The sequence below is a fragment of the Pongo pygmaeus genome, chromosome 6 (genome assembly GCF_028885625.2).
Source record: "Pongo pygmaeus isolate AG05252 chromosome 6, NHGRI_mPonPyg2-v2.0_pri, whole genome shotgun sequence".
Classification (NCBI taxonomy): Eukaryota; Metazoa; Chordata; class Mammalia; order Primates; family Hominidae; genus Pongo; species Pongo pygmaeus.
The window spans coordinates 21,498,217-21,521,140 of record NC_072379.2 but is presented as its reverse complement, the minus strand read 5'-3'; the positions used below and the strand labels follow the sequence as shown (position 1 = coordinate 21,521,140).

General features: G+C 38.6%; 1 protein-coding gene across 19 annotated transcripts in view; it reads left to right on the top strand.

The window, feature by feature from the left end:
- The window catches only part of TPST1 (tyrosylprotein sulfotransferase 1), a 148,144-nt gene that overhangs the window by 57,707 nt on the left and 67,513 nt on the right, over positions 1-22,924 (top strand). For all 19 annotated transcript variants that reach the window (XM_054495247.2, XM_054495249.2, XM_063668337.1 and 16 more), the window contains one exon: positions 22,013-22,211. In XM_054495247.2, coding sequence (XP_054351222.1) covers positions 22,013-22,211 — 199 coding nt within the window. The remainder of the gene's footprint in view (positions 1-22,012; positions 22,212-22,924) is intronic.

Genomic DNA, 22,924 nt, shown 5'->3' with positions numbered 1-22,924 from the left:
TGCACATAACAAGGAATACAGATTTTACAGAATTAGTTTGAAACAACTAGTTGTAGTTGTTAGTCTTGAAACAAACAACTACAACAATAAGCAGCAACAAAAAATTCTGGAGAGGGGAGAGAATCTGATTCCCGGAGTTGCCACATTATAAGATTTAAAATGTCTAGTGTTTAACAAAAAAGTGTAAGATATGAAACACAACAAGAAAAAAAGCCATGGATAGAAATTGTCCCTGAGGAAGCCCAGACATTGGAATTTGTAGACAAACACTTTATATTAGCTATTTAAAATAATTCTTCAAGAGCTAAAGAAAACCATATCTTAAAAAACAAAACAAAACAAAACAAAAAAACCCAAAAACCTAACTGAAAGTTTGAGAACAGTGTCTCGCCCATTGAGAATATCAACAAAAAGATAGAAATTATGAACCAAACCAGATACACAAGCATGGTAACTGAAATGAAAAATTTGCTTCTAGGGCCCATCAGGAAATTTGAACAGGAAGAAGAAAGAAATTTGAAGGTAGTTCTATTGACTTTATCTAATTTGAAGAACAGAAAAGAAAAAAGTAATTAGGAAATATAAATAGAGCCTAAAGAGACCTGTGGGATACCATCAAGTGTACCAACATACACATGACAGGAATCTCAGAAGGAGAGGAGAGATGGTGGGGCAGAAGAATATTTGAAGAAATAATGGGCCAAGTGCAGTGGCTCATGCCTGTATGTAATCCCAGAACTTTGGGAGACCAAAACAGGCAGATCTCTTGAGCCCAGGAGTTTGAGACCAGCCTGAGCAACAGGGTGAAACCCTGTCTCTACAAAAAATACAAAAATTAACCGTACGTGATGACACATGCCTGTAGTCCCAGCTACTCAGGAGGCTGAGGTTGGAGGATCATTTGAGCCCAGGAGGTCATGGCTGCAGTGAGCTGTGATTGCACTACTGCACTGCAGACTGGACAACAGTGTGGAACCCTGTCTAAAAAAAAAAAAAAAAAAAAAAAGAAAAAAAGAAAAAAAGGGAAAGGGAAGTGAAATAGTGGCTGAAACCCCAAATTTGATGGAAAAGCATGCATTTATGCATACAAGAAGCTCAGTAAACTCCAAGCAGGATAAAACCAGAGATTCACAGCTAGACACCTCATAATCAAACTGTTGAAAGCCAAAGATAGAATCTTTAAAGCAGCAAGAGAAAACCAGCTCATCATGTACAGGGTAACCTCAGTAAGGTGAACAGCAGACTTCTTACCAGAAACTATGGTGCCCAGAAGGCAATGGGATGATGTACTCACATCCCTGAAAGGAAAAAGCCCAACAAAAACTACCATATCTGGCAAAACTCCCCTTGAGAAATGAAAGAGAAATAAGATATTCCTCATAAACCAAAACTGTGAGAATTGTAGCTAGCAGACCTACCTACAACAAATGCTAAGGGGAATTCTTCCAGCTGAAATCAAGATGCACTAGATGGTAACTCAAATCTGCATGAAAGAATAAAGAAAATGGGTCAAGTTAACTACATCGGTTAACTTAGCACTGGCCCAAGCTGGTTCCCAGAAAAAGGAGACCGTCCAATAATCAACTGCCAGAGGACAGGAAGGATGAAACCATATTTTTCTCTCCTCTTCGCTTTCAGGAGCCCTTCACACTTCCCATATTTCAGTATATAATTTTTGAGTAAATTAGCAAGGGGAGATCTTTTCACCAGTCTAATTCTACTAAAAAAAAAAAAAAAAAAAAGGCTTAGTATTATTAGTCCATAGGGAATGCAGTTTAAAACCACAGTGAGATACCCCTCCATATTCACCAGAATGGTTAATATTAAATGAATGGACATTGCAGAGTAATGGCAAGGATAATGTTGGTAGGAGTTAAACTAGTATAACCATTTGGGGAAACTATATATTATGGCTACTTAGCAAAACATGCCTAGCTTATAACCCTACAAATCCACTCCTACATATATTCACAACATAAAGAAGTTATACACTTTAAAAATTATACTAAAAGACTTACAGAAGAATATTTATAGCAGCACTATTCATAGTAATAGCTGAAAGCTAGAAATGGTTCCAAGTACCTATCAACAGGGGGATGTATAAATAAAATACATTATATTCATGCAATTAGATATTACTCAGCAATAAAAAGAAGCAAACCAGTGATACATACAACATGGTTGAAGCTCAGAAATATTATACTAAGTGTACACAGCCAGCTGCAAACAAGTATATACTGTAGGTTTCCATTTCTATGAAGTTCAAAAGTAGCTAAAACCAATCTTTTGTGATAGTAGTTAGAATAGTGGTTATTCTGGGGGACTGACTGGGAGGCAACACAAAAGAGACTGTTGAGGGGCTAGAAATGATCACTGTCCTATCTAGGTGGTGGTTACATGGCTGTATATATAAAATTTTGAGTTACACACTTAAGACGGTGTTGCTGTTAAGATCTGTGTATACTCCATATTATGAAAGATAATTTTTAGGATCTTAAAAAAAATCTTGATTGCTCTGTCAGTGTTATTGAAATCAAGGATGTATAATATTATCAAGTTCAATCATCCTAGAAGGAAATTCAATTATAGTTTCATTTTTGTAACTGTTAAAAGCATTAAGATACAAACATGTTAAACAATTCTCCTTTGAGACATAAACATAAAAACAGGTCTACTGATGAGTCTGTTGATTACTCTATTGCATTTTAGCCAGTGTTTAAATATTTGGTCATGTATGTTATTCTTGAAGTCCAGAATGCGCTTAGGGTAATTATTAGCAACATTTAACCAAATTGGTTCTGTTATTTCATGCTGGAGGACCAGAGCAGGATGAGTCAGTAAGGGGACTTTTGAGAAATGAAATGTCAGTGTTTTTGCAACCATTTGTAGGCCATAAAAAAAAAAAATCAGATTTGTTCTTACAAAGAATGCAGGACTGGCCAAACACCAAGATGTTGCTACACAGAGAAAATAACGAGAGACAAAACCACAGCAGAACTGCTTTCATCCCCAAATTGCAGAATAAGTACTGAGATGTGACCGAGACACAGGGGAGAGAAAGGGTAAACAGTGGAGGAGAGAGATCTTTTTGACCTTATGCTAACTATTAATCTGAAGCTAGAAATGCTGATTTTATCTGAAAAATTAGAAAGAGCTTTCCACAGTTATTCATTTATTCAACAAATATTTGTTAAACTCCCCTTATGTACCTAGAATCATCCTGGGCGCATAAGATGGAGCAGCAGACAAAACAAAAATCCCTGCCCTTATGGAACATATACTGGGGGAGCGGGTGTAGCAGAAATGCATACACATATTATACATGTAGCAATGAGGTTAGATTAGGTGGCTACTTTTTCTCTTTCTTTCCTTCTTTCCTTCCTTTCCTTCCTTCCTTTCGTCCTTTTTTTTGACAGGGTTTCCGTCTATCACCCAGGCTGGAGTGCAGTGGTACAGTCTTGGCTCACTGCAACCTCCTCCTCTCGGGCTGAAGCGATTCTCCTACCTCAGCCTCCCAAGTAGCTGGGATTACAGGCATGTGCCACCACGCCCAGCTAATTTTTATATTTTTAGTAGAGATGAGGGTTTGCCATGTTGCCCAGGCTGGTCTTGAACTCCTGACCCCAAGTGATCCACCCACCTCGGCCTCTCAAAGTGCTGGGATTACAGGCGTGAGCCACCGCACCCGGCCAAGGTGGCTACTTTTTAAAGTATGCCATAGTTTAGCCTTCAACTATGTATGCCTTATGGAACCTCCAGTTTAATGCTGCTGTTGATACCCCTATTACATTTTCTAATGAGACCTTCCTCAGCATTTTAATAATGAAATCTACTGTATGACTCAAGGTTGATGTGTCTTACTCAGTGGCAAAGAATAGAATAAGAAATAGATCCAAACATATGGGAATTTAAGACAGTGGAATGATATCTTACAGAAAGGAGTCAGGGTATTGGGTCCTAAAATCAACACAGATCAAAGCCGAAATTAATAAAATAGAGAAAAATAGAATAGGATAAATAAAAACCAAAATCAATTCTTTGGGATGGTCAGTAGAAATGTAAACCCTTTGCAATATTGATGAAAATAAAAGTGAATATGTATCATAAAGGATGAAGAAAGAGAAATAATCACAACTATAAACGATTTTTTTTTTTTTTTTGAGACAGAATCTTACTCTGTTGCCCAGGCTGGAGTGCCTGGCTCACTGCAACCTCTGCCTCTCAGGTTCAAGTGATTCTCCTGCCTCAGCCTCCTGAGTAGCTGGGATTATAGGCGCGCGCCACCACGCCTAGCTAATTTTTGTATTTTTAGTAGAGACAGGATTTTACCACGTTAGCCGGGCTGAACTCCTGACCTCAAGTGATCCGCCTGCCTTGGCCTCCCAAAGTGCTGAGATTACAGGGCGTGAGCCACTGTGCCCGGCCTATAAAAGACATTTTTAAAAAATGATACGAGAATACATGAAAGTACATTTGTAATACATTTGAGAGTCTAGAAACAATGGCTGATTTTTGAAGATAGATGGAGAGCTTAAGTAGGTTGATTAGCACCAGAGATTAAATGGCGATTAAGAGATATCATTTAAAAAGGAAGAGATGATACACAACTGAATTATTTCTAATCAGTGGAGAACAGATGAGTCCAATGCTATTTAAGCTATTTTAATAGATGGAAAACTCCCCATTCATTTTACGAAGCTATGATTTAATGTCAGAACCCAATAGAAATTACGTAAAAGAAAACTTTAGATTAGTTTTCTTATGCATGCAGATGCTAAAACCATAAATAAAATACCAGTAAATAGAATTCAGCAGTGTAGCAAAGACTGATCAGCTATTATGACCAAATAGTTTTAATTTCAGCAACAAAAGAATAGTTCACTACTAGAAAAATCTGTCAACAGAATGTACTACATCAATAAATTAAAGGAGAAAACCATATGATCATATCATTCAGTGCTGAAAAGGCTCTGGGTACAATTCAGTTGTCATTCATAATAAAAGCTCTTAAGAAGGAACAGGAAAAACACTACCTAGATATAGTAAAGACTGTGCACTCAACATGTTTTTACTAGGCATCCATTATATGCCCAGTAGTATTCCAGCAGTTAACAGACAAAACATTTAGAGCCATCTCAGTTTTTAAAAAAGAATGAGTTAAATGTTTAGTTTGTCAGATGGTAATAAGTGCTTTGAAATAAGAAATAAAGCAGGGAATAGGAGGTTGCCAAGAGCTGGGATGTAGGAATTGTCAGGGAAGGACTCATTGGTAAGGTGATATTTGAGTAGAGAACTGTAGGAGAGCAAGTCAACAAAGCAGGCAAAAATTCCAGCCATCATGTATCCTACAGTCTCATGGTGGGGGAGGGGGAGGAGACAAAAAACATAATAAAAACATATAGCATATTAGAAGATTATAATGGAAAAAAGGAAAAACAGAGGAAAGTAAAGGGGACCAGGGCCCAGAGGATTTTGAAGGTCAGATTATAAAGTTAGTAGTCTCATTGAGAAGGTGATATCTGAGCAAAGTCTCAAAGGAGGTGAGGGAGTTCGCCAAGTAGATATTACAGGAAGGAGTGCTCCAGGCAGAGAGAAGAGTCACGGTAAAGTAGCTATCAAGAGACCACGCCTGGCCTAGTCAAGGACCTACAAAGATGTCAATAGGACTGGAATAGAGTGAACAAAGGAGTGTGTGAAGGTCAGGTTATTTTATGTAGGACCTTGTAGACCACTGTAAGGACTATTTTAAAAATTACGTTAATGAATTTTTATAAGGCAAACACTCTTATAACTATCACCCATGTTAAGAAATAGAACCATATCAGTCAGTCCAGAAGCTTTTTCATGTACCCTGTCCCAAACTAAGTCCCCTCCTCTTCTCCCAAACTATCCACTATTTTGACATCTTTAGAAATCACTTACTGTGCTTCTTTATACTTTTATTACCCAAATGTGCATTTAGACATTGTAGCTTATTCTTACTCATTAAAAATAATTGGACAAGTCTTCTCTTTCTTTTAATCGACAGATTTCCAAGTGATCCATTCCTTTCTTTACCATACACTATTTTTTGAAGAACCCAAGCTATTTAGCCTGTAAAGTTATTCACAATCTGAATTTTGCTGATTGGAAAATTGTGCAGTTTTGCAATCGAACTGCTGATTATCCAGCATGTTCTTCTGAATTCTCTACTTCATGTAAATTGATCGCTGAGTCCAGAGGCTTAATCACACTCAAGGTCTTATTTGGTGAGGCTATATACATTATGTGTGGTTGTCATTTTTCTTGTGATTTTAGCAGCCATTGATCCTCATGCCTAGATTCATCAATTTGTTGGATATTGTAAAATGCTGATATTCTAATTCTGATCTCTTTTCTATATCTTACTTGGAAAAATTTTATGAAGAGACACATCCTTGCCTCTATATTTTTTGGTTGCCCAGGGTTACAGCTTTTCATATAGGAAAAGCATAATGAATACTTGATTCTTTTGCTTTTTTTTGGCCAGTTTTCAAGATAATGGTTTGGTTCCTTTTCATCTTCCCAAGAGACCAATTTTATATGTTTCTATCTATTGCAATTAGCATTTTTATTGAGTTCAAATTGTTCCTTCTCTGGCCACTAGATGCTTCTACACCTGAGTACTTTTGCTGTGACCTCAGTTGTGTCTGATAGCTTCCTTGCTACCTGGTATGACAAGATCTGGTGTGACAAGATAGTACATGCTCAGCTGAGCTCAGTGATCAGCTGGGACTACAGGTGCCCACCACCCCGCCTGGCTAATTTTTGTATTTTTAGTAGAGACGGGGTTTCACCCTGTTAGCCAGGATGGTTTCGATCTCCTGACCTCGTGATCTGCCCACCTCAGCCTCCCAAAGTGCTGGGATTACAGGCGTGAGCCACCATGCCTGGCCTGTTTATTTTATATCAGTGCAAGTTGGTACCCTTTGACCTATATCTCCCCATTTCCTCCCATTTCTGCCCCTGGTAACCACCATCCTACTCTGCTTTGATGTGTTTTACTTTTTTAGATTCTGCATATAAGTGAGATCATACAGTATTTGTCTTTCTGTGTCTAACTTATTTCACTTAGCATAATGTCCTCCAGGTTTATCCATGTTGTTACAAATGGCAGTGTCTCCTTTTTAAAGGCTGCATAATATTTCATTGTGAGTATATATATTAATCCATATATATGTATATATCCATATCCATATCGTATATGTATCACCATTTCTTTAGCCATTCATCCCTACATTTTAGGATTTTTTTTTTCATTTTAGGACATTTTTAAAGGATTGTAAAAATTCTAAAAAGAGAATACGCAACGGATTATTCTTTGGATTATAGAGCCTAAACTATTTGCTGTCTAGTCTTTTACAGAAAAAGTTTGCTGACATACACTCTAGTAGATTCTTCAGAAAGTGTCTGTGGGAACAATATTCTCTGAATTTGTAATTTTGATAACAGCTGCTCTGTGCCTTTTATACTTTTACAAGTCATTTTTCCGGGATATAAGATTCTTGGCTTATTTTTCTTCCATATGTATATTAAATAGATTGTTCAATTCTTCTGGGGAAAAAAGTATTGATATTCTACAAGAAAAGAAAATTAGAAGCCAGTATTTCTGGTGAATATAGATGCAAAAATCCTCAACAAAATATTAGGAAACAAAATTCATCAGCACATTTATAAGGATCATTCACCATAATCTAATGGGACTTATATTTGGGATACAAAGGTGATTCACAATAATGCAAATCAATAAATGCGATATACCGCATTTACAGAATAAAGGACAAAAATCATATGATCACCTCAATAGATGCAGAAAAGGCATTTGACAAAATTCAGCATCTTTTCATGATAAAAACTCTCAACCAAATTAGATACAGAAGGAAGGTATGTCAACACAATAAACACTATCATAAGCCCACAGGTGACATCATCCTCAGTGGTGAAAAGTTGAAAGCTTTTCCTGCAAGATCAGGAACAAGACAGAATACCCACTCTCACCCCCATTCTTTTTTTTTTTTTTTTTTCCTGAGACATGGTTTCACTCTGTTGCCCAGGTTGGAAGGCAGTAGTGCAATCACAGCTCACTGCACCTCCTCCTCCAGGCTCAAGCAATCCTTCCACCTCAGCCTCCCAAGTAGCTGGGACTACAGGCACATACCCCCATGCCTGGCTAATTTTTGTATATTTTATAGAGTTGGGGTTTTGCCATGTTGCCCAGGCTAGTCTTAAACTTCTAGGCTCAAACAGTCCACCCACCTTGCCCTCCTAAAGTGCTGGGATTACAGGTGTGAGCCACTGTGCCTGGCCTTACTCTCACCACTTCTGTTCAACACAGTACTGGAGTCCTAGCTAGAGCAATTAAGCAAGAGACAGAAATAAAAGGCATCCACATCAGAAAGGAAGAAACTAAATTGTCTCTGTTTGCTGATGACATGATCTTACATATAGAAAGTCCTGAAGACTCCACCAAAAATTGTTAGAACTAGTTAATGAATTCAGTAAAATTTCAAGATACAAAGTCAACATTCAAAAATCAGTTGTGTTTCTATACACTAACAATGAACTGTCCAAAAAAGAAATGATGAAAACAATCTCATTCACAATAGCTACCAAAAAAAAGAAAAAAACTTAGGAATAAATTTAATCAAGGAGGTGAAAGACTTGTACACTAAGAACTGTAAAACACTGATGAAAGAAACTGAACACACTAATAAATGGAAACATATCCTGTATTCGTGGATTGGAATATTGTTAAAATGGCCACACTACCTAAAAAGATCTATAGATTTCAATACAATCCCTATCAAAATTTCAATGACATTTTCACAGAAATAGAAAAAGCCCTTGTAAAATTTATATAGAACTACAAAAAGCCCCAAATAGTCAAAGCAATCTTGATAGAAAAGAACAAAGCTGGATGCATCACAGTATTTGAGTTCAAAATATACTGTAAAGCTATAATTATCAGAATAGCATGGTACTGGCATAAAAACAGACATATAAACCAATGGAGCTGAATAGAGAGCCCCCAGAAATAAACCCACATATTTATGGTCAGTTGATCTTAAGGGTGCCAAGAATACACAATAGGGAAAAGACAGTCTCTTAAATAATGTTGGGAAAACTGGATATCCATGTGAGAAGAATGAAGTTAGACTCTCACCTCACATCATATACAACAATCAACTCAAAATGGATCAAAGTTTTATCTTGAAAAAAAAAAAATTTTTTTTTTCTTTTGAGACAGGGTCTCACTCTGTCACCCAGGCTGGAGTGCAGTGGTGTGATCTTGGCTCACTGCAACCTCCGCCTCCTGGGTTCAAGCGATTCTCTTACCTGAGCCTTCCTAGTAGCTGGGACTACAGGCATGTGCCACCCCACCACGCCCAACTAATTTTTGTTATTGTTTTCTTTTTTCTTTTTTTTTTTTTCTTTGGTAGAGATGGGGTTTCATCATGTTGGCCAGGCTGGTCTTAAACTCCTGACCTTAAGAGACCCACCTCCCGGCTGGGCGCGGTGGCTCACGCCTGTAATTCCAGCACTTTGGGAGGCCAAGGGGGGTGGATCACGAGGTTAGGAGATCGAGACCATCCTGGCTAACACGGTGAAACCCCATTTCTACTAAAAATACAAAAAATTAGCCAGGTGTGGTGGTGGGTGCCTGTAGTCCCAGCTACTCAGGAGGCTGAGGCAGGAGAATGGTGTGAACCCGGGAGGTGGAGCTTGAAGTGAGCCGAGATCACGTCACTGCACTCCAGCCTGGGTGACAGAGTGAGACTCCACCTCAAAAAAAAAAAAAAAAAAGATCCACCTGCCTCGGCCTCTCAAAGTGCTGGGATTACAGGCATCAGCCACCTGCACCTGGCCTCAAAATGGATTAAAGATTTAAATGTAAAACCTGAAACTGTATAACTACCAGAAGAAGACATGAGGGAAAAGCTCTGTGACATTGGTCTGGGCAATGAATTTTTGGATTTGACCTCAAAAGCACTGGCAACAAAAACAAAAATGGTCATATGGGATTATGTCAAACAAAAAGGCTGTGCACAGTAAAGGAAACTATCAACAGAGTGAAGAGACAACCTATAGAATGGGTTGATATATTTGCAAACCATATATCTGATATGGAGTTAATATCCAAAATATATAAGGAACTCAATTCGGCAAGAAAACAAATAATCTAAAAAAATGGGCAAAGAACCTGATATACATTTATCAAAAGAAGACATACAAATGGCCAACAGTTATATGAAAAAAATGCTTAGCATTGCTAATCATCAGAGAAATGCAAATTAAAACTACAGTGTACCTCATACCTGTTAGAATGGCTATTATAAAAAAGATAGGCCGGGTGCGGTGGCTCATGCCTGTAATCCCTGCACTTTGGGAGGTCGAGACCATGCTGGCTAACACGGTGAAACCCCGTCTCTACTAAAAATACAAAAAATTAGCCGGGTGTGGTGGCGGGTGCCTGTAGTCCCAGCTACTTGGGAGGCTGAGGCAGGAGAATGGCGTGAACCCGGGAGGCGGAGCTTGCAGTAAGCCGAGATTGAGCCACTGCACTCCAGCCTGGGTGACAGAGCGAGACTCCGTCTCAAAAAAATAAATAAATAAAATAAAAGTAAAAAAAGATAACAAGTGTTGGCAAAGATGCGGAAAAAAGGGAGACCTATAGACTGTTGGTGAGACTGTAACTTGGTACAGCCGTTATGGAAAACAACATGGAGGCTCCTCAAAAAATTGAAAATAGAGCTACCATATGATCCAGCAATCCCACTATCAGGTATGTACCCAAAGGAATTGAAATCAGAATGTGGTAGAGATACCTGCACTCACATGTTCATTACAACACTAGTCACAATATCCAAGATGTCAACCCAAGCGTCCATTCACAGATGAATGGATAAAAAGAAAATGTGGCATATATACCCAATGGAATACTATTTAGCCTTTAAAAGGAGGAAATCTTGTCATTTGCAACATCGTTAATAAACCTGTAGAACATTATTGTAAATGAAATAAACCAGGCATGGAAAGACAGATACTTGGGATCTTATTTCTGTGTAGAACCTAAAAAAGTCAAATTCACAGAAGCAAGAGTAGAATGGTGGTTACCAGGGCCTGGAGGTTAGAGGAGTGGGGATTAGAGATGTTGGATTGATTAAAGGATATAAAATTTCATTTAGACAGGAAAAATAAGTTCAAGAGATGTATACTGTGGTGACTATAGTTAATAACAGTGTATTCTATACTTGAAAATTGCTGAGACTAGATTTTAAATGTTCTCATGACAAAAAAGTGATTATGTGAGGTAATGCACATGTTAATTAGCTTGATTGAGCCATTTCACCATGTATACATATTTTAAAACATGTTATATATTCAGTTTTCATCAGTTTAAAAAACTTAATTTTTTTTAAAAAAAGTTTTGATGTTGAAAAGTCTGATCTAATTTTCTTCTCCTATAGGTAATTTGGATACCTATACTTTGCCTAGATACTCAAATATTTTTTCTTTAAAGTACAATAATTTTACTAGAATATGTTTTGTTGGTCATCATATAGCAGATATTCTCAGATATACCATGTGTTCTGTCAATATATAGATTAAAAAAACTTTTTTAAAATAATGTTATCTTAAATTTCGGTTTTTAGTATTTGCTGTGTTCCCTAACTTTGATTTTCTTCTTCAAAGACTCCTATTTTTCATGTTAGACTTTTTTTGCCTGTTAATGTTTTTCACTTTCGTTTGAATTGTTTTATCTCTTCTTAAATTTTAAAAACATTTCTTCTATATATATATATATATATATATATTTTTTTTTTTTTTTTTTTTTTTTGAGGCAGAGCCTCACTTTGTCTCCCAGGCTGGAGTGCAGTGGTGTGATCTCGGCTCATTGCAACCTCTGCCTCCTGGGTTCAAGTGATTCTCCTGCGTCAGCCTCTCAAGTAGCTGTGAGTACAGGCATGTGCCATCATGCCTGGCTAATATCTTCTATTTTTAATTAGTTTAAATTGGAAAGCTTTTAAATCTTTGAAAGCATTCTATTTCACTTTTAATTTCTTTTAAGATTCTCTTGTATTTATTAACTGTTGTCTTCCTTCTAGTTTAGTTTATTTCTGTAATGATTTTTCCTTCCATTTCTTAATTTCTGAGCTCTATCACCTTATTTCTAATATGATTTATGTATCATTTTCTCAGTGTGTTTTAGCTTGTTTTAAAATAGTAAGTTACAATTTTAATGTTTTGTGGGCATGTCTTTTTTTGTCTATAGGAATGTTCTTCTTCTTCTCTGTTTTCTTTTAACAACTCTTTATGGTATTTGACCAAATACTTTTTTGTCACTCATTTTTACTGAAAAACAGTTTTCTCAGGCTTTTGGGAGGAGGAATAGTTCAAGCTGTCTTTATTAATTTCATAGCTCTCCATCTCCTGTTTTTTGATTTTGTTCTGGTAAAGCGTTAAATAATATGGTGGCTTGCTTTCTGAGACTTCCTGACTCCATAGCCTCCCCTTGCTTGTATCGGGGCCTTCTTTTTCCTTTGTCTCTGTCACCATTGTAATTGCCCAATTCTGATTCTCCTCCCAGAAGTTTCTAATTGCGATGTCCTGTCCTGGAAAGGAGCTTTGGCTGGTTGGTTTCAAGTTCATGTTTCCCATCTTTCTCTGGCCCCTTTCAGAACCTACCAGTGGCCCTAATAGTCACTTTTTGGCTTGATGAAACCCTTCCCAATTTCAACTGGTGTTCTCAAATAGATCTGCTCTGATTTTTAGAGTTTGGTTTATGGCTGCTTTGGTGTTTCCCATTCTCAGTTTTCAGATGCGTTGTTGCTTCTTTTTCTTTCACCACATTAACATTCATTCCATGCGGGGATTGTGGTTACTGTTGGTTGTCTCCACAAACTTGTATTTTGGAGTTTGTGAGCTACTTTGTCATCTAGTTTTGTTGTCCATGGTGTTTTAATTTTGTTATTGGATTACTTTGCATGTTTTTAGGGAATGATTTGGTGAGACCAAAACTATTCAGAATAGTTTTTTCTATTTGGATGATCTCACCAAATCATCCCCTAAATCTATACAAATCAGAAAATCTATTCAAATGGAAAAACTATTCTGTGATTACTCAGATTCCCTCTCATTTCCAGTGCCTGGACTCTGAGTGACTAGGGAGTCATTGCAGGATTTTGAGCAATGGAGTGACATGACCTGACTGGTGTTTTAAAGGCTCTGTCTGGTGATAGACTGAGAATAGACCACAGAGATGTAGAGGAAGAAGTAGGGGGACCTATTAGAAGAATGTTGCAGAAATAGGCTGGGTGGATCACTTGAGGTCAGGAGTTTGAGACCAGCCTGGCCAACATGGTGAAACCCTGTCTCTACTAAAAATACAAAAATTAGCTGGGCGTGGTAGTGGGTGCCTGTAATCCCAGCTACTCAGGAGGCTGAGGCTGGAGAATTGCTTGAGCCCATGAGATGGAGGTTGCAGTGTGCTGAGATTGTGCCACTGCACTCCAGCCTGGGCAACAAGAATGAAACTCCATCTCAAAAAAAAAAAAAAAAACATTGCAGAAATCCAGGTGAGAGATGTTGGCTTGGACTTGGGGAGCAGCAGTGGAGTTAATGAGAAGTGGCCAGATTTGCATATATTTTGAGGTATAGTTGATAAGATTTCCTGATGGATTTGATGTGAAGTATGAGAGAATGTAGTTGAAAAATAACTCTGGTTTTGTCCTGAGCAACTGTAAGAATGGAGTTGCTTTTAACTGAGATTAGGAGGCTGAGGCTGCTGTGCGGGTAAGGTAGACTTTAGGGGTGACATAAAGAGTTCAGTTTGGATTGTGTTGAGCTTGAGATAGTTATTAGACTTCTGAGTGAAGATACTCTTTGTGATTCTGCGAGTCCCATGACAACATGAGGTAAAAAAAGAAAGACATTGGTCCGGGCGCAGTGGCTCACGCCTGTAATCCCAGCACTTTGGGAGGTCGAGGCAGGCGGATCACGAGGTCAGGAGATTGAGACCATCCTGGCTAACACGGTGAAACTCCATTTCTACTAAAGATACAAAAAATTAGCTGGGCTTGGTGGCGGGCGCCTGTAGTCCCAGCTACTGGGAGGCTGAGGCAGGAGAATGGCGTGAACCCGGGAGGCGGAGCTTGCAGTGAGCCGAGATCGCACCACTGCACTCCAGCCCACTGTACTCCAACCTGGGTGGCAGAGCGAGACTCCGTCTCAGAAAAAAAAAAAAAAAAAAAAAAAAAAAAAAAAAAAAAAAAAAGACGGTGTTTATCATAGAAAATTGGAAAATATGGATAAGTTAGGTAAGAAAATAAAAATCATGCTTCATTGTAAACATTCTGATATGATTCTAAACGTACATATAATATGCATTTAGAACACATTGCTTTTTTCTTTCCAACTTTTAGGTTCAGGGAGTACATGCACAGGTTTGCTACCGGTAAATTGTCTGTCACGGGGGTTTGGTATACAGATTGTTTCATCACCCAGCTAATAAGTATAGTACTCTATGGGTAGTTTTTCGATCCTCACCTTCCTCCACCCTCGACCCTTAAGTAGGCCCAAGCGTCTGTTGTTCCCTCCTTTGTATCTATGTGTACTCAGTGCTTAGCTAGCACTTATAAGTGAGAACATGCAGTATTTGGTTTTCTGTTCCTGTATTAATTCGCTTAGGATAATGGCCTCCAACTCCACCCATGTTGCTGCAAAGGACATTATTTCATTTTTTTTTATAGCTGTGTAGTATTCCATGGTGTATATCTACCACATTTTCATCATCCAGTCCACTCTTGTGGGCATTTAGGTTGGTTCCATGTCTTAGCTATTGTGAACAGTGCTGCGATGAACATACAGTTACACGTGTCTTTATAGTAGAACGATTTATATTCCTGTGGGTATATACCCAGTAAGGGGGTTACTGGGTCTAATGGTAGTTCTAAGTTCTTTGAGAAATCTTCGAACTGCTGTCCACAGTGGCTAAACTAATTTACATTCCCACCAGCAGATATAAGCATACTCTTTTCTTTTCTTTTTTTTGTTTTGTTTTGGTTTAAAACTAAAGCTTATTCTGGCCAATTTACTTTACTATTTTCTAATAACAGCTCATAGATCAGAAATGGTCTTTGTTTTAAACCTTCCTATCCATATGAAACACAATGATGTTGGGGTAAGAGAGGCCTTTTCTCTAAATGAAAATACAATACTTATTCTGTATAATTCTAGAGGGCCCAGAGATGTGGAAATAATGTATTTGTAAGAATTATATTAAACAATCTTTATTTGATAAATAGTACCTTACAATCCTAATGCTATCTATCAAGCTTCAGTAAGAGCAATTTCAGCATCAAGTAATGAACAGTAGCTAAACTGACAAGACATCAATCAAAAGGGCTTTAAATGGAGCAGCACCAGCTGATGGGCTGCTAAGGCTCTGGGCATTCAGGACTCTCCTACAGGGGAAACGGAATCAAACCAGCAGGTGCTCTGGACCTAAGCCTTCACATTGTGACCTGCCTCCCTCCTGGGGGCGTGGTGGCCCACAGTCCCCCTGGCACTTCTCGGCCCTTGTGGGCTGCAGACGGAAATCCAGGCACCAAAGGACAGCTTAGGAAAGGCTGGAACTTGACCTCACAGTCAGTTGGCTTCTGCCTATTGTGGTCATTTTCTTTCCAGAGCACCTAGAGCACTCACACAGTGGACGTGGCAGCCATCCAGCATTCTTGGGCTGTTTTCTCATAGAAGAGGATCTTCCCCTAAGCATTGGAAGTGTCTTTCTCCAATTCCTGGGCCAGATCTTGGGCCATCTTCTTGTAGGTCATGGGTCTGACACACATGGTTCAAGTTTTCGTGGCTATTGTGAATGGAATTGTGTTTTTGATTTAGCTCTCAGCTTGGATATTGTTGGTGTATGGAAATGCTATTGATTTTTGTACAGTGATTTTGTATCCTGAAACTTTACTGAAGTAGTTTATCAGATCTAGGAGCTTTTGGGCAGAGACTGTGGGGTTTTCTAGGTATAAAGTCATATCGTCTGCAAATATGGAAGATAGTTGACTTCCACTCTTCCTGGATGCCTTTATTTTTCTTACTACTCTATCTAGGACTTCCAGTACTTTGTTGAGTAGGAGTGGTGAGAGAGGGCATCCTGGTCTTATTCTGGTTCTCAATGGGAATACTTCCAGTATGGCATGCTTCCAGCAGCACATCAACTGGTGCTGCTCCCTTTAAAGCACTTTTGATTGATCTCTTGTTAGTTTAGCTGTTGTTCATTACTTGATGCTGAAATTGCTCTTATTGAAGTTTGATAGATAGCATTAGAATTGTAAGGTACTATTTATCAAATAAAGATTGTTTAATATAATTCTTACAAATACATAATTTCCACATCTGTGGGCCCTCCAGAACATTTCAGCATGTTCTAGATGTTGGCTGTGGGTTTGTCATAGATATCACTTATTGTTTTGAGGTATGTTCCTTTGATGCCTAGTTTGTTGAGGGTTTTTAACATGAAGGGATGCTGAATTTTATTGAAAGCATTTTCTGTGTCTATCGAGATGATCATGTAGTTTTTGTCTTTAGTTCTGTTTATGTGATGAATCACATGTATTGGTTTGTGTATGTTGAACTAACCTTGCATCCCAGGGATAAAGCCTACTTGATTGTGGTGTATTAGCTTTTTGATGTGCTTCTAGTTTCTGTTTCCTAGTATTTTTGTTGAGGATTTTTGCATTTACGTTCATCAGGGATATTGGCCTGAAGTTTTCTTTTTTTGTTGTATCTCTGCTAGGTTTTGGTGTCAGAATGATGCTGACCTCATAGAATAAGTTGGCAAGGAGTCGCTCTTCCTGAATTTTTGGGAATAGTTTCAGTAGGTTTGGTACAAGGTCTTCTTTATACATCTGATAGAATTTGGTTATGAATCCCTCCTGTCTAGGGCTTTTTCTGGTTGGTAGGTTTTTTAGTACTAATTCAATTTAGGAACTCGTTATTGGTCTGTAGAACACATTTTCACAAAGTTGAATTTCTGTTGTATATACATTTTAAAATCTTCTTTCACAAGACATGACCTGAGCATTTTCTGATAGTGAAAGTCTTTGAAAACATGGTTTTTAATGGTATTTCATTACATGTTTTACTGTAATAAACCTAACCACTTGGATTATGTACTGTTTCACTCATTCCTTTTTGCATGTCTGTTCCATCCCCTATGCTTTAATATGGAGGATTTGGTTTCTTGTAGTAGTTGTTGGGTATCATACTTCAGACCTGTGGTTTGGCAGTCAGCCTGGCTGTAGTGTTTAACTGAATCTCGTGGAAGATCCATGCTTAAAATGAATGTCGTGGAGAATTATATTCACCTCAGTCATTCAAGACTTTGGCATAGACCCCATTCCTTGAGGAGGAGTTGCTGCCGCTGCGACTGCCACAGAGGGAAGGAAGCCTGGGCACTGGGGACTGGGGAGAACTTGCTGAGTCACAGATATCTTGTCTCAGTGTGCATGGGCCGTGTGTACTGAAATGTACCAGTCTGTGAGGCACTATGTTTTGAGGTCCCAGTAAGCTAAAGGGGGGTAGAATGGTATCTAGTTCATACCCTAGTATGCTTTAGATCTAAGTGTTGGTTAATTCTGGAAGGACTGAAGGAATAGGGGAGATTTAATGAGCTCCTTGCCGTCTGCAGGTTATTATCGAGAAAAGAAAATTAGGCTCTCAGTTCCAGACCCATTTCTCTCTAATCACTGTAACCTTTTAAACAAAAGTTGGCAAACTTTTTCTGTAAAGGGCCAGATATTTTTAGCTTTGCAGGCCATATGATTTCTGTTGTAAGCATTGAACTCTTCTGTTATAGAGCAAAAGCAGCCATAGGCAGTACAGGAACAAATGGCCATGGTTATGTTCTAGTAAAATTTTATTTACATAAGAGGCAGCAGGCCAGATTGGAGCAATAGTTGTCAACTCCTGCTTTGAAAATGTTTTGGAAACTGTGTCTTTGTCTGTTAGTGGTCATTATCCCCAGTCTCTTAGGATCAGAGTTTTTCTTAGATTACAAAACTGGATCATACAGACCTGACTTCCAGGTCTGCGTTCTCTCCACTACACTTTGCTGCCTCTTAGAAAAACATAAGCTAAATAACTAGAACCCACGGAAAGAGGGAAAAGTGAAGCCCAGAGAGCTGATGCGGGACTAAGAGGCAACTCTGAGAGTTTCAATGTGGAATGTTTGTGTGGCTCCCCAACCAGACCGTGACCTCCTTGAAGAATGGGACTGCATCATATCTTGTTCTCATTTTCTATTTTATTTTAATGATCTATCCTTTGGGTTGAACGAATGTGTTTCTTGAACCCGATAAGTGCAACACTGAGTAAACACTTGTTTCTTTTCTCCCTTCCATCCTCCCAACTTAGTAGCTTCAATACATTCTTAGCTCTCCTCACTTGCTATTCTCTAACCATATCACGTGGCTGGGCACGGTGGCTCACGTCTGTAGTCCCAGCACTTTGGGAAGCCGAGGTGGGCAGATCACCTGAGGTCAGGAGTTCAAGACCAGCCTGGCTAATGTGGCAAAACCCCACTGAAAATACAAAAATTAGCTAGGTATGGTGGTGTGTGCCTGTAATCCCAGCTACTCAGGAGGCTGAGGCATGAGAATTGCTTGAACCCAGGAAGCAGAGGTTACATTGTGCTGAGATTGCGTCACTGCACTCCAGCCTGGGTGACAGAGCAAGAGTCCGTCTCAAAGAAAAAAGAAAATACCAGGTTATCTCCATGAATGTGAATATTGATGTGGTCTTTCTGTCAGGAAGACATCACCTGAGACCACACACAGAAAGCCTATTTTTCCTTAGGATACAGTCCTACATCAGGGTTGACAAAGTTTTTTTGTAAAGGTTAGATAGTAAATATTTTAGATTTTGCAAGCCATATGGTCTCTTCCTCAGCTACTCGACTCTGCTGTTGTAGTACAAGAGCAGCCATAGACAATCTATACATGAATGAGTGTGGCTGTGTTCCAGTAAACTTTACTTATGGATATTGATATTCGAATTTCACATGATTTTCATGTGTAATGGAATGTGATTATTTTTATTTAAAACATTAAAAATGTAAAAGCCATTTTTTGCTTGCAGGCCAGACAAAAACGGCAGTGTGAGCCAATTTAATTTAATGTGTGACTCATAGATGCTAACCCTTGCCTTAGCTGCTTAGTAACTTGCCCTAGTCATGTGTTACCCCATGAAAAGAATGGCCTACTTCTGTCATATTGTCTCTAACCTCTGTCATTTCATTTATGATGCTATGTATTAGTCATGTGTACTTTTGTCTCTCTTGCTGGATTCTGAGTATCTTGAGAGGCAGGCCATGGCCTAGTCAGTCATCTTTGTATCCTTAATATCAAACCCACATAGTGAGTATTTAAGAAGTGACTGTTGAATTTGAATTTTATGCTTGATATATGTAAAATGTCATTTCTGCTGATCTTAAAGAGAAACACTTGACTGATATGCATAGGTTTCCCATGTTCTTCCCCTTGAGAGGCCATAGTTAACTGCATTTGCTGCTAGCCGCTCTTGTAAACTCAGTGGTTATACAGCAAAGCCTTTGCAAAGTCTTTTATTTTAGAGCTCTTTTTCAGACAAGAAATGATTATACTTTTTTTTCAAATCATTTATTCAATCATAATGATAAATATGGCTTTCACTATTCTGATGAACCAGAGCTATCATCAGTGTGAAATAATAATAGCCATTGTTTAGTGAGCATCTACTACATTCCAGTCAATTTAAATTTTTTCTCTAGATTTTTGGTGACCTTCTGATTACGATTAATTTACATGTTTTTTATTGTTCTCTACACGTCAAACAAAACAAACCAACAACGTCGAAAACCCACATGCTTTTTCTTCATACTGTCTATATTATTGAATGACAGACAAACATCTGTCCTTCAAGTCAAATATTAATTAATCATAGACTCCTTTCTCTTTTTCTTCACCCCGCCACGTCTAATTGGCCACTGTCCTACCTTTTTTTTTTTTTTTTTTTTTTTAAGATGGAGTCTTACCCTGTTGCCTAGGCTGGAGTGCAGTGGTGTGATCTCGGTTCACTGCAACCTCCATCTCCTGGGTTCAAGCAATTCTCCTGCCTCAGCCTCCCAAGTAGCTGGGATTACAGACATGCACCACCACACCTGGCTAATTTTTGTATTTTTAGTAGAGATGGGATTTTGCCATGTTGGCCAGGCTGGTCTCGAACTCCTGACCTCAAATGATCCACCCACTTTGGTCTCCCAGTGTCTTAGCAGTTTAAAAAATTATCTTTGGAGTTTCTCTCATCTCTAATTCATTTAATCTAATTGAAGCCTTAATCGTTTCTTTTCTTCCAACATGTTGAGCACCTATTCTGATTTTCCTGACCCGACTTGCCTCATTCTCCAATTATTCTTCCCATAGTTATCAGCACTGAATGCTAATAATAATACTTTGTTCATATCAGTTGTTATTAAAACTCTTCACTTATTCCTTATTATCTTCAAGGTAAGCCCAGCTTCCCAGTCATGACATACAAGACTCTATGTGTGACCCCAATACTTAACACAGATGTGTTTCAGATTTCAGAATTTTTTGGATTTTAGAAAAGTAATATGGTTTATGCAATACATATATAACATCCTCTGCTCATTCCTGAACGCTGATGGGAGTGAATGGCAGGTGCTTTTAATAATTATGCTGAGGCAAATTATGCTAGGTGTAAACTGGACCTGTCCTGGGCAAACCAGGATGTTCTTTACACAGGTTAAGAATGTCAAGCAAAGAACATTAGGGATGAAGCAATACAGGGAGAATAGATAGAGTGAAGGGAGCAGTGGGTTAAGTGGAGTCCTGGAGAAATATTTGAAAAGGGAGAAAGAAATGTGGCTCTTGAGGCAGGAGGGAAACCTGGAGCAGGTAGCCCCACAGAATCCCAGGGAAGAGGCATTGTTTTTCTATTATTTTGGAAGCAGAGCCCCTTTAGGAGACTCCTCATCAGATAATGATTATTCACTGAAAGGTTATATTCTTAATTAAAAGGACCTTTACCTTTTCTTAGAATACTATGTTTGAGTGACTTTTTATGTATTATGATATAAAAGCCTCTTTTAAGCTTTTCTGTTTTTTAAGCATTCTGGCCAAAATCTAATTCAGATCCAGCTTAAATCCAAATGTCATTTGATGCTACATTTTATCCTGAGGTTGCTAGTTATTTCGTCAAATGTAGTGAGTATAATCACTACAGGCTTAGAGTAAATTTCCATGTCAAGAGGTAGAACACATTTATTCTGTAGTATTGAATCCTGTAATATTGAAAATCAAAAACAGCCTTTTTTTTTTCTTCTGTAGAAAATAAGATTTTTAAGGAAGGCAGCAGGAAAATAGAACAAGTGAATATTTTACATTCTTAGTGGTTTATGGTTGGCAGTTTTCCCCCAACATTTTGTTGTGAAAAGTTAAAATGTACAGAAGAATTGAAAGACTTATACCCACCAGCTAGATTCTGCCATTAACATGTTGCTGTATTTACTTTATCACTGTCCATCTGTTTGACCATCTATTTGTCCCTCTTTCCATCCATCAGTCTATCTTTTGTTTGGTAAGCATTTCAAGTAAGTTGACTGGCAATTTTTCTAAGCAGCCGTATCTTTATTTTGTTACTGTTTTTTTCTTGGATGTTGTAATTACAGTGTCAAGACATTTAATGCACATGTTTCGGCTAACCCTTTTTCCAATTTCTAGAAATCTGAGATTGCCAATAATCCCTGTCAATCTTAAATTATTTTTTAATTCTGGTAAATAGTGTCAAACCTGATTAGTGCCCTCTTTCTCAATTGTTTTGTAATCCAGACAATTAAAACTGTTAGTCATTAAAACATAATTTATAGTGGTTTTAAAGCATGATTTTCTAAATTTTAAATAAATATTTATTCATATTATGTTGTTTTCAGAGTGGAGAGATCTACAGACCAAGTAATCAAGCCAGTCAATGTAGGAGCTCTATCAAAATGGGTTGGGAAGATACCGCCAGATGTTTTACAAGACATGGCAGTGATTGCTCCTATGCTTGCCAAACTTGGATATGACCCATATGCCAACCCACCTAACTACGGAAAACCTGATCCCAAAATTATTGAAAACACACGAAGGGTAAGTGAGCTTTTTAAAGCAACTGAGAAAACTAGATTTTGAATTTGGGATCTGAATACGTTTTTTTCTGATTTTATTTCTTGCTATTTAATGATCAGAAAATTATTTTGAATTAGAAAAATTTGGGCCCAGCAGCCTGGCACGCTGGCTCATGCCTGTAATCCCAGCACTTTGGGAGGTCGAGGCAGGTGGATCACAAGGTCAGGAGATCGAGACCATCCTGGCTAACATGGTGAAACCCCTTCACTACTAAATACACAAAAAATTAGCCAGGCGTGGTGGTGGGCGCCTGTAGTCCCAGCTACTCGGGAGGCTGTGGCAGGAGAATGGCATGAACCCGGGAGGCAGAGCTTGCAGTGAGCAGAGATCATGCCACTGCGCTCCAGCCTGGGTGACAGAGCGAGACTCCATCTCAAAAAAAAAAAGAAAAATTTGGGCCCAGCATAGGGCTGACACCTGTAGTTTCAGCACTTTGGAAGGCCGAGATGGGAGTGAGCCCAGGATTTCAAGGCTAGCCTGGGCAACATAGTGAGACCCCCATCTCTACAAAAAATACAAAAATTATCCAGGCATGGTGGCACATGACTCTAGTCCCAGCTACTTGGGAGGCTGAGGTGGGAGGATTGATTGAGCCTGAGAGGTCAAGCCTGCAGTGAGCCGAGACCATGCCACTGCACTGTAGCCTGGGTGACAGAGCAAGACCCCATCTCAAA